At 40.6% G+C, this 11814-nt stretch overlaps 2 protein-coding genes across 3 annotated transcripts in view; one reads left to right on the top strand and one right to left on the bottom strand.

Annotated features, from left to right (window-relative positions):
• Positions 1–778: 778 nt before the first annotated feature.
• Positions 779–10166, bottom strand: wfs1b (Wolfram syndrome 1b (wolframin)). The gene is made up of 10 exons (XM_042419802.1): positions 9948–10166; positions 8573–8941; positions 6471–6547; positions 6128–6272; positions 5811–5984; positions 5591–5671; positions 5202–5365; positions 4128–4364; positions 3782–3900; positions 779–3260 (listed from the first exon to the last, which is right to left on the bottom strand). The coding sequence occupies exons 2-10, from the start codon at positions 8937–8939 to the stop codon at positions 1712–1714; spliced, it is 2913 nt and encodes a 970-aa protein (XP_042275736.1). The 5' UTR covers positions 8940–8941; positions 9948–10166; the 3' UTR covers positions 779–1711.
• Positions 10167–10298: 132 nt separating this feature from the next.
• The window catches only part of jakmip1 (janus kinase and microtubule interacting protein 1), a 28889-nt gene continuing 27373 nt past the window's right edge, over positions 10299–11814 (top strand). Inside the window, exon 1 of one of the 2 annotated variants that reach the window (XM_042418546.1) lies at positions 10299–10325. The gene's annotated coding sequence lies outside the window, so the exon portion shown is untranslated. The remainder of the gene's footprint in view (positions 10326–11814) is intronic. The other variant, XM_042418545.1, reaches the window with a different exon arrangement.

The following is an 11814-nucleotide window of genomic DNA, read 5'->3' as shown; positions in this document are numbered from 1 at the left end:
TAACTTGCACACACTAATGCAATGGTTCCCAAATGTTTTCTGTCGTGACTCCCATTTGAAGCAGATTCAATTTCAAGCCTCTGTTTTTGCATATTTAACTACCGGTAACTGGAGGATCTGGTAGTGACGGGAGCCAAGTCGAATTTTATTGAAATTACATTCCCAAGAACATAAACTGCATGTTTCTTCACAAATCACAAAGGTTTGCCCAAACTGTCTGAGTTTGTAGTGAACTAGACTTTTTCATATTTTAGATTTGACTCGTTTGCTTGTTGAGCATCACTATGTGCGTCTTCCAGCGATGTGCAGCTGAATCAGGTGCTTCTCATACGAGGGACTTCAAGAGAAAAGTAAATCCATCACAAATCATTCTCTTCTTCCCTGCCAAGCCTAAACATCTTGCTCTTTACCTCCTTTGCTCTCTGAATCAATCTTGCTAACATAAATCTTGTTTTTCAAGATATATATGTCATAGCAGGAAAGACACAGCTGGAAACTGATTACATTTCCATGCTCCATTTAAATGCAGCAATCAGTAATGTTATTAATCACACCTGTGTTTGACGAGTCAAAATGCTGTAAAAGGTCAACTTCAGTTACACTCCACATATTTCACCTGGTTATTTGTGTCATAGAGTATTGAAGTGGTGATCTCTAATGTACACAAGTAAAATAAACAATTAGCCCTTGAATTAATGCTTGATTCAAATCTCAAAATGTGCTGATCTGAACTGATAAAAGGCAATTATTGTTAAAAATAAAAACTGCGACAAACAAATGTTTTCATCATATTTATGGGTCACAGAATAGAAAACAGTAGTGACATCCTAACTTAAAACACATCATCACTCAGGGACTGAAAATGTTCAATATATTAAATCCCTGCACAGCAGGCATGAAGACGAGTGAGGGAGGAGAAAGGTAAATGACTGCAGACACAATTTAGTATTTTCTCCCAAATTATCTTTAAAGTGAGACTAAGTTTTATAAGGCACTTGAAGATCATTTCCAATACCAACCACTCCAAAACGGACATACTGGACTTATTCTGTATAATATTAAATAATTAAAGCTTACAAATTGACTTCATACTTGCAACCTTTTGTTTAAAATAAATGATCTAACCTCTCCTTTCATACTTCTTTGTGGGACACAGACAACAAATGTAGTGAGAGTACAGTCCAATAATTAAACTGTAAAATGTAAATACTGATGATTGACCACAAAAATGTGTCATGATACTGACAAACATACATAAAATTGGATACGAAAGATAGTGTTTGTACGGTGATGAAATGTTTACAACAAATGCACAGCTGACCACAGCTGAGGAGATTGTGTGTTTCTTCTTTTAGTGTTAATCAATAAATTGTAAACTTAATCTAAAAACCTTACTACCTTGTGTTTCTCCTCCTTTCAAACTTAATTTAATTATATTATGTATTCTCACATTTTGGCTCAACAGTTACAAGAATGCAAACACACACTTGCTCACGTTCAGATTTACAACAGGACCGATGAAACACTAAATATCTGTCCTCTAACAGTATTGACAAGTAATTTGCCAATTTTACTATTAGATTCTGTTAAGAGTAGTTGAGTACAATCGATGTTCTTCAAGTGAAGGTTCTATTATCATTATCACACATCTTAACAGCATGTTAAGACATTTCATGTCTTGTACGAGTGTACTTGTTGACTCTGTCTCTGTCTATTCCTCCTCCTGTGTCGCAATCTCTGTTTCAGTCTCTGTTTCGGGGTGTTGCTCGAGCTGAGCGGTCAGGAAGGGGTTGAAGAAGAAGTCAAAGCCAAACTGCAGGGCGTTCTGAGCCGTGCGCCTCCAGTCGTGTTCAATCTTGTACTGTCTGCGGCTTTGAACGAGGGTGTCGCCGCACGAGATGCAGTGAATGGCTTTCAGTTCAAACACGGGCCACTTCGAGCCTAAACGTCCCTCCAGAATAGTACTGAACTCCACCAGGCTTCCTGTGTTCAACTTTAAAAGCACAAACTTGAACTCGTTGCTCGCCCGCAGGACAATGTCCTTAGTCGCATCTTCGTCCTCTATGATCGTCCCGTTCTTGGTCTTCCTCTCCAGCGGCATGCCCATTGTGACTTCAAATTTGTATCGATCAAAGCGTTTGATGTGGCATTCGTGCTTGGCTAGTTTTTTAAGTTTACAGAGTGGATCTTCTCGGGGAGGCGCCGGGGCAGGCAGGGGTTGAGGCTCCGCTGTGACATTCTTCACCTCGTCACACAAAGGATACGGCTCACCGTAAAGACAGCGCATCCAGTTCCCTACAAATACAGGCAGCAGGTTGATAACCGACTGCGGCCCGTTCTCAATGTCCGTCACACGGACGTATTTGAAGCGTCCAGTCCAGGTGACACGATGACCTTCGAGATGGGAACACAGAATCTGGGTTTGGGCCATGTTAGCCTCTCTCCAGGCCTGTGGGCCGCAGAGGTTGCTGTACTCAGGCCACGTCAGGGTGGAGTTATACACCTTCATGCCTTCAGACCTGTAGACATACATCCAGCAGAAGAGTACCACTGCACTGAGCCAAACCAGGATGAGCTTGACGATGCTACTCCTGGACAATGACCGAAAAACCACGATGGGGTTGAGACTGAAGCGGGTCCAAAGCCTCAGGACTACTGGCACAAAACAAATAGTCAGTGTGACCACCATCTTAATTACTTCCAGAGCGAGGAACCACTGCAGTAACTGGACCATGAGCATTGCAGCCATGCCCAGTGAGAGTACAGGTAGGGCGAACAGGAAGAGGAAGTAGCCAACGCAGGTACGAATGAGTCCTATTGTGGAGGCGTTATTAAGGAACACTAAACAGAGCTCGCACCAAGTGAAACAAACCAGGTACGGCACCAGGCACAGGTAGGTACCCTTGAAGCCTCTCAGCTGGGCCATACGGAACAGCAGATAGAAAAGGTGGCCGTATAGAAGACAGGGCACCCCCAGGTTTAACACCACTATGTCCCCAAGAGGCACGGTGATGAACGTCTTCCCAAAGATCTTGAGGAACCAGAGGGAGTCTGGCAGGAGGTAAGCGAGGGAGCAGGCCCCAGAGAGGACTTCTGTGAGGAGCGCTTTACGAGCAAAGAGCTGAGCAGAGGCATGAAGGCTGAGGAAGGCGGTGACGGTGAAGAAGAGAGCTATGGTGGCCAGCTCCGAGCAGGGGATCCAGGACTTGTCGGCCACGGGGAAGGAGAAAACCACAAAGATCACTGAGAGCAGGAAGTACCTTAGAAAAGAAACAGAACTTGATCATTTTTCTGAACAAGCATTTAGACAATTTTACAAACATGTCTTTGTGATCTTGACTGCATTCACTTTAGTTTTATTGTTTATTTTGAGGTTAATTCTTCACTTTTACAAATGTTATTTTTTCCATCTTGTGTACATATAAATGATTGTTTATTAATTATATATAATTATTAGGTTAGGGTTATTTATTATATATAATAATTAGGTTAAAGGAATTAGATTAAAAGCTTAATTCATCCTGTCTGGGAAATTATAAGTAAAATTATTAGTTACTTTATCATTACCAACAAAAACTAAAAACCTGCCTGAACCAAGCAAAAACTTAATGAATGCATCTACATGACAATGATAAAATGATTTTGTGGTCAAACTAGTAAAACCTGAACGACACTAAATTCAACATTTGCAAACGCAACAGAATAAAAATCACAAAAGTGATCAACTGAGCGAAGAAATGGATGTTTACACATAGATGAAGGTAAATAGAGGCACGCTTACAGATAGGGCTCCAGGTGTGTCCATCCAAAGTTGGTCTCAGCCTGCTCCAGATCAAGACCAGGTTCAAAGTGAGTCAGCAGGTCTGTCAGAGCCCGGAAATTTTCCCACGCTTTTGAATTCTGTAGAAAAAGATACTCGTTAATTTCTGTCTTGTTGATAAGTAGCCTTCTGGTCCACATCTCCAGCAGGTCTTTCGGCAAAACAAAAAGTGTTCTTTTACATGGTTGTGAGAATAAATATTATCTGTAACTGAGCTCTATACAAAATGTGCATTTAGTTTACTATTAAATGCACAAATTTGCTACTATTAAATGTGCATTTAATAGCAGAAGAAGAAGTCACCAACCTGGAAAACACGCAGTGTGCAGATGACCATGGAGAAGAATGAGAGGTAGAAAACCAGCAAAGGGATGAGGAAGATGAAGAACTCAATGGTGAGGTTGGAGATAATGAAAAAGAAGATGAGTGCATTGACATGGTGCGTGGGGATCAGGGCACTGAGCCACTGCATGCCAGCTCGCGACGCCCAGTCGATGAGGTGCTCCTTGATCTCCAGCAGAGCGTACAAGGGGAACTTCAGCAGCTGGTGGAAGCAAATGAAGAAGAAGGGTCAAAACATCACCGAGGTCCAAAAATCTGATTATATAAGAAGAGCGTTTGGTAAGCCCTGTCCCTATGGCACTATATATCACTCCTACCACAGAAAATGACTTGTGCTTCTTCCACACATTCTCAGCAAAGATTGAAATTCTCATTTGAGAGTGACGGATCAGCAGCAGTGTGCAATCAATACAATCAAAATAGCGACATGATGATCTAAATACCACAAATAGCATCACTTAACAAGCTAATTTTGTGTAAGCCTAGAAATTACATGATCTAAAGTGGCTGACAGCAGGGCTATTTACATTATGTTTGGTATGTAAATAAGACTCTTGTTAAATGTGGGCAACTACTTGCTATGACAACAATTAACATATAACTCTTCAGCTAATGTTTGGGCACTGCTGTTGGATGGCTCTCATTTTTCAAACATGTCAATCATCAGGCACATATACAGATTCCAGCTGATGAGGACAAACTATGCATCTCATGTGTGTTTGATCCAACAGACTGAGGGAAAGATGCTACTTCAAAGATATGTGGTATAAGTACAGGTGCAGGTGGGACAGAAAATTGAAAGACTGACATTATACATAATGGGATTAATACAAGACAAAGAACATAAATAGAAAAAGATAAAATGGGGGCACTCTGGTGACCTGAGGGTTAATGTGCCAACCGTGAGCCCCAATTTCCACATTTTCAGGATCTTGGTTGCATATTGTTCTCCATCTCTCTGCTCATCACCTTCCAATAAAAGACATAAAATGCAGAAGAAATCATTTTTCTTGACATACAAAGTCTGAGAACTTCCCACCTTTTGGTGCAGGGGCAGTTCATCTGGATGTTTCACAACTACGTCATCATCGTCATCGTCGTCGTCAGTGCCTCCTGCAGCAGCCATGACTGTTGACGGTGCGATACCCTGAGCGTACTTCTTCGTCATCTCAACAAAATCGTCAAGACCGACATAAGAACTGGCTACAAAGACAAACAGAGGACACATCTTGTAGGTTAATTTATGAGCAAAATATAATGTTTATTGTAGCTATAATGTCATCTGTTAAAAAGTGATTGAATAAAGGCATGGCCACAAATGGGGATAAATTACAAATTGTACATAAGCAATACTTTTAGTGAAGACTTTTCTACCGTGTGTGTTAAAAACTTTTCACAAATAGAAGTCATGTTTTGGATCACACATACACTCGCTGGTGACCATCGTCTCCAAGACTCTCCTCTGTTTTTTGGCAGAGCTGTTAAGTGGGCCCGGGGAGACTGGTTTGCCTGTAGATGGAGGAGAAACAGAAGAACAAAAATTCCCTTAACATGTTTGAACTTCTTTTTTTATTCATTTATGTTAAACATCTTTTATTTTTTATTAAAAACATAAAAAACTGTGCAGTGTCAGCATGTTAAATGATACCTGGCTCTGTGGCGACGTGTTCAACGTTCTCTAGCATCTCAGAAACGGCCACTGACTTCTTCCTCTCTGGGTTCAATTTCCAGTACATGAGCAGAGCCGCTTTCCGAACTCCTCTCTCAAACCGTGTTTCTGTACACAACTTCTTCACCTCTTCAAAGTTCTCCAGAGTGATGCCTGAAAAACAAAAAGACATATGCACAGTGATGATTGCAATCTATTTTCAGCATCAGTTGAAGGGCGGCCTATTCAATTCATAACATCAAAACAATGATTTAATACCTGTAGATTGAGGGTAGAAGTGCAAAACTTTTTGGTACCTTTTCTGGAGGCTAAGCATTGCTGCAGCAGCTTGAGGGCGTCCTTGCGGCCCTGTTTAGCAGCCTGGACCAGCCAAGTGACCGCTGTGCAGTTGTTCAGCTCCTCATCTCTTTCTTCTGCCAGCGCCAGGAAGTAACGTCCCATCTGGACACACACATAGACACTCAAGATGCACTTGGACTTGCAGGGCAAGCATTACTGAATTAGTTGACTCATGGCCTGTCCTTCCCACCAATATGTCACTCTAAAATAACATTTATCATTAGTTGGCTGATCTCTTCTGTCCCCCACCATATGGTCATTAAAGTCAATAGTATTTGCAAGGTGCTCTTTGACACTGACCTTGGTTTGTGATTTAGCATCTCCTGACTTTGCTTTGTACTCCAGATCCTCAAAACTGACCTCCTCCTCTGGCTCTTCTGATGGAAACAGAAAATAAATAAATAAAAAACTAGGTACACATTATACAACAAACCCATAATAAAATCATTTCAAACAAAACACCTTCTTTGTGGCTGTTTCTTTTTAGTAAAGGCGTGCATGTATCTCTTCTTTAAATGGGGGGATAACTTAGAATAACTTGTGGGACATAAATAGAGCTGCAACAATTAGTTGATTGACAGAAAATAAATCGGTAACTATTTTGATAATTGAATTATTGATTTTGTCATTTTTTCCAGCTAAAATGACAAATATTCAGTTGTTGCAGCTTTGTCAAATGTGGAAATTTGAAGCTTTTCTGTGTCATACATGATAATACACTATATGTCTTGATTTTGGACTACTGGCCGGACAAAACAACACATTTGAAGACATCACCATGATCTTTAGGAAATGATAGTGGGCATTTTCTGCAGTTTCTGACATTTTATAGACAAAACAATTAATCAATTAACCTAGAAAATAATTGGCAGATTGAAAATAATAATTGATCATGAAAATAATCGTTAGTTGCAGCTTTAGACAAAAACATGAACACGAACTGAACACGAAAATGTTTTATATCGTTAGTCCTATCTGCGACTGTAATTGACAAGCATGTTTCCAACACACACACACTCAAATGTGTTGTCTTACCAACCCAGCTGTCTAATCCTGACACAGTACCGTGTCAGCAAAATATTTAGCTTACCCTGATTTACAGGACCTGAAACTGCTGAGCGTGCTCTTTCAATTTTTATGTGTCCACATAAAACTTATCTTATTTTACAAGCCTATAAGCTGGGAATTGAGAAATTATTTCTCTAAAATAAACTGGGTTAACTTCAACTTCTTTGAGTATCATAAATATAATCGTAGTTTTTTATCTACTCAACTTTGGTTTTAAAATACTCTGCACGCATGCTTCAGATAAACAGGAACAGAAATATGGAAACCTTCCATTTCAGACAACCCATCAGCACTGTGGCAGTCAGTAACACGAGTGATCTTAGAGTGTGAGCACAAATCAGATCCTTCCAGAAACAGCTCCTGCCCTCATAAAACTGTCCCACTGAAACTTGTTGGTTTAATTATCATCTTCTTTGAGATGATGACTTCTGCTACTCTGAAACCTCAGTGCCTCTCTGAAGCAGGAGCTGTCACATGGAATCTGCATCTAACGAGTGGTAATCTGTGTGATACTCAGAAGAAGATGGGGGCTGAAACAAACAACTTCCAAGATTCAAAACGCCCACAAGCTGTAAGTGATACTGCCTGTCTGTCTCGGGAAGCAAAAGCAAATGTGTTGGGATCCGCTAACTTCCATCAGATGTCCCACAATCCTCCTGGTCCGCTGTTCAAAACCCGACCCACCGCCTGAGCCCTTAAATATTTGTTTAGGGCAGTCAACAGCAGCTGCTAGCTTCCCTGATGCTACACACACACACACACACACACACACACACACACTTACATAATGATGCAGCCTGTCTCCTCTTTTTACTTTCATTAGCTACATTATATTATCTGTTCAATTCTAGACAAATAGACACAAGCCTCATCACAGTGTATTTTTAACAGTGCTAGGTCTGATGGAAAAACTGTGGTCCAAATGAAATGACTGAGGTGTTAGATTTCACACTTTCCAGTAATACACCATATTTACATATCTAGACCTCGCTGCCATGCCAAGCCATGCAGTAAATTAAAATTTGATATTCTCAGAGGAGCTGAAGGGTTTCCTGTTATGTGAACTTCACACACAGGATTTTGGCTGAGAACTAAGCAGAGTTGAAAAGATAGAGGTAAGACAGGCTTTTCTCCTCAGGTCAGCAAAATGGGAGAGGCTGCTTTACATGTTGTGGTAAATGTCTGCAGTTGTCATGGAGACATAACACCTCATACTGCACACTGGGAGTGTTGACTGCACTGATAGCTGGAGAAGAAGGAGGTGAAATGGTTCCGTCAAGATTTTGTTTTACCATTAAAAGCGTAAAAGGTCGAATGTCAGAGTTTTATCTCACCTGGTTCAGGTGTAGTGAGAGGCTGTGGAGCTGAGGCATTGGCTCCAGATGGGGGATTTGCCGTTGAGGCTGCATTGAGCTGAGATCTGCCCACCTGAGAGGGGCTTCTAATTGGCAGGCGGAGAGGGGAGGCAGGCGGTGTGGAGAGGGAGGAGGAGCGGGAAAGACTGGGAGAAGCCTGAGAGGACGCAGTAGAGGGAGAAGATGTCGGTGTGGTTGGAGATGTTGGCATGGACAGTTTAGGCTTAGGCCGGTCTGAGGATGGTGTGGTTGTGGTAGCAGATGAGCTTGTAGAGGAAGGGCCTGTCCGCAGGGATGAGAGGCTGAGTCTTGGGGTGGATGAGGTACCGGTCGGTGGTGGTTCCATGGCTGAAAATAAAAACATTAGACAGTCAGAGACCTCACCAGGGTGTATTCACAAACACAAATATGTTTCAGAGTATTTGAAAACAACAGATTTACATCATGTGGTAAGCACCTGTTCAAGGAGAAACAGCTGACAATGTGAGGGGTATGAAGGAGAAGGAAGTGACAGTGAAAGAAAGACAACACCTGTGGAGGAGTAACAGCTGTTCTGAAAGGACGCTTTCTCTTTTAATGTCAACACGTCTCCATTTACTCAACTATTACAGGACCATCTAATAAGTCCAGAGTACACAAACACAATTCACTGAGACTCTTGTGAGTCTTCTGTAAAACCTAAGGGTTGGTGGAATAAAAAAAAATACAGCATAGTGTCATGATATTTAGTGTGTAAATATCACATTAATACAGAGAGATGCCAATCTGTATTATGTAAGACTGAGAGTCAAAATAATAAGCTTTATCTCATTGGATAAAACCAACAAAGTCTGTCAATGTTATCCACTGGGAACAAGACCTACCATTAAAAAAGCCAACACTTTCAGGCTTCATGCTGCCACCAAAGGTTTGTTATTACAAACAACCACACAACAACAACAAAAGATATCTCCTAAAAGCATTTTGTAAACATTTAGTATCCTGTGACAGCAAACAAACCATGTTGTCTCATGCAGTCTATTTTAAGTGTCATCAGGTGCGCCCTGTGCAGCTATATTGAGAAGGTGACATCCTTCAAGTGCCCTGACTGGAAACGTGATGTGTCCAGCTGGAATTTAGGGAAGCCCCCTCTCTGCTAGAGAGAAGCAGCTCCAATGACACCGACTGAACCGGTGGACTGGACATGCATATGCTACCATTTTACACAAATACAATACAGTGTGTACACGGTGTCACAGTGTCTTCTCTAAATTACATATGAAAGACAGTGGTAGATGTGGCAGGTAGCTGAAATAGCAGGTGGTTTTGTTGCTAATGCTAACTTATCATGTTTTAACTACTATTGTCCGCTCACCTTTAGGAGAAGAGCGCCAGTTTATTTGTAATCCTTCTGCTGAAAACAAAGCTGCAGTATTTCACTTTCTTCGCTATTCGGTGTCCCAAGTCATTCTTCACTTTCGCTTTTGTAAAAAAAAAAAAAAAAAATCTGCCTGTCCGCTACCTTTAAGTGGTCAAACTCCCAGCACACAAACACACAAACATACACGAAGCACAGGAAAGTCTGCCAGCTGCTTCGGCTGATGTTCACGCCCACTTCTTATTCTCTGTGTTGTGATTGGATAAAGATGAAGACTCGGATTTATTAAAGCGTTTTGATTGGCTGAAAAAGTAGAACGTTCAAATGATGTGTCAGTCAAAAACAATCGACCGTCGAAAGGTTTATTTAATACAGGTAAGTTATTTCAGAGATATTTATAGCCGTTTAAAAATAATTTTACATCAATTTAAATGCTCAAAGTTATAAAAGATGCGTCCATAATTTAGCTGTGAGCTTCGTTAAACGTGTGCTCTCTTTTTGTAAATCATTATTCGATGTCTTTTTCCTGTTCGCTATGTATTATCATCTCACCACCAGGAGATGGCAGCACATGATATGTTGTTTTCATTCGCAAACGGTCGCTTTTCATTTACACGTTTACTATTTTCCTTCAAGACAGTCGTGCTAAACTATTTAAAACATTTCAAATTGAATCTGTCATTGTGCTTTTTTGTCTTTTGTTTGTTTTTTATCTTTAACATATCGGATATAAGATACAATATTATAAAATAAGCTATAATTCTGAATTCTATTTTTATTGTTTTTCACTATCGTTTCATAAATGTCATAAAGAAATAGCTTATATGATTTTTGGTCAATGAAATTAGGGGGGGCTCTGAGGGCATCACATTGGCTCTGGGAATAGGCTATAATACGCTAAAATCATTAGGCTACAATACACTAAAATCATAAGAATTTAAAATTATTAACATTATTTTACAAAGGTATAGGATAGTTTAAAAAAGTATAACTATAAGATCTGATTTCCTTAAAGGTTTATTGTTTGGACAAACAACAATCAGGTAAAAACCTGCCTCTAAATCTATGATTTGAGTGTAACATTTACTGCAAGTTTTATTCTCTGACAACAGCATGTGGATTGAGCCCAAACAGAAGTTACTGATCGTTTGTAGTGTAGCTTCTTGCACACATACATAGGAACTTGCCATCAGGCACACTGGGAAAGGAAAACATTAAAGTTCAGAAGAGGGGCGCCCAGGCAAAGGGGGAAAGCAAGCAGACACTAAAAGGACTTGTAAAGAGAAGGACTCAGGGGAAAGACTGAGATTAAAGTTCAAGTCTGGAAATGAAAGTAGATAACACAGGGTGGGAAACAAATGAAATGGGGTCAGTAATTGCTTAACTGCAGCTGCACTGAAGCAGTTATGTAAATGGCTCTCGATTAGTAGATTAACGCAATCCAGTTGAGAGGATAAGCAGGACCCTTATACTGGTTTTTGGTCTTTCACATGCACACATTCAATCTATATTAGGCAATCTGTCCTTTAAATGGGCTTAGACGCACATGCTCACAGACGCAATTCTCATCCAGGCAAAACAGCTCAAGATAGATATTTGTAATAATGAGCTTGTTATGAGTCCAAATCTTTTGATTATTCAAATCTCCTAGGTGGGCTACACATGCCCCTGCTTGACACGTGCAATTTTTTTCCTCATGTGGTCATTACTTAGGTGATTGAAGTTGAAACAAGCTGGTCTGACTACAATCTTTCAACTTCAGTCTGCTTGTTTGTGACTCTGTATGCCCTCCAGGACTCGACAATCTCATATCTGGCGAGCCGTCTAAGTCAGTGGCAATGACAGAAGGGAGATCATTAGTCCA

The sequence above is a fragment of the Thunnus maccoyii genome, chromosome 8, assembly GCF_910596095.1.
Source record: "Thunnus maccoyii chromosome 8, fThuMac1.1, whole genome shotgun sequence".
Lineage (NCBI taxonomy): Eukaryota > Metazoa > Chordata > Actinopteri > Scombriformes > Scombridae > Thunnus > Thunnus maccoyii.
This window is presented reverse-complemented; position numbering and strand designations above follow the sequence as displayed.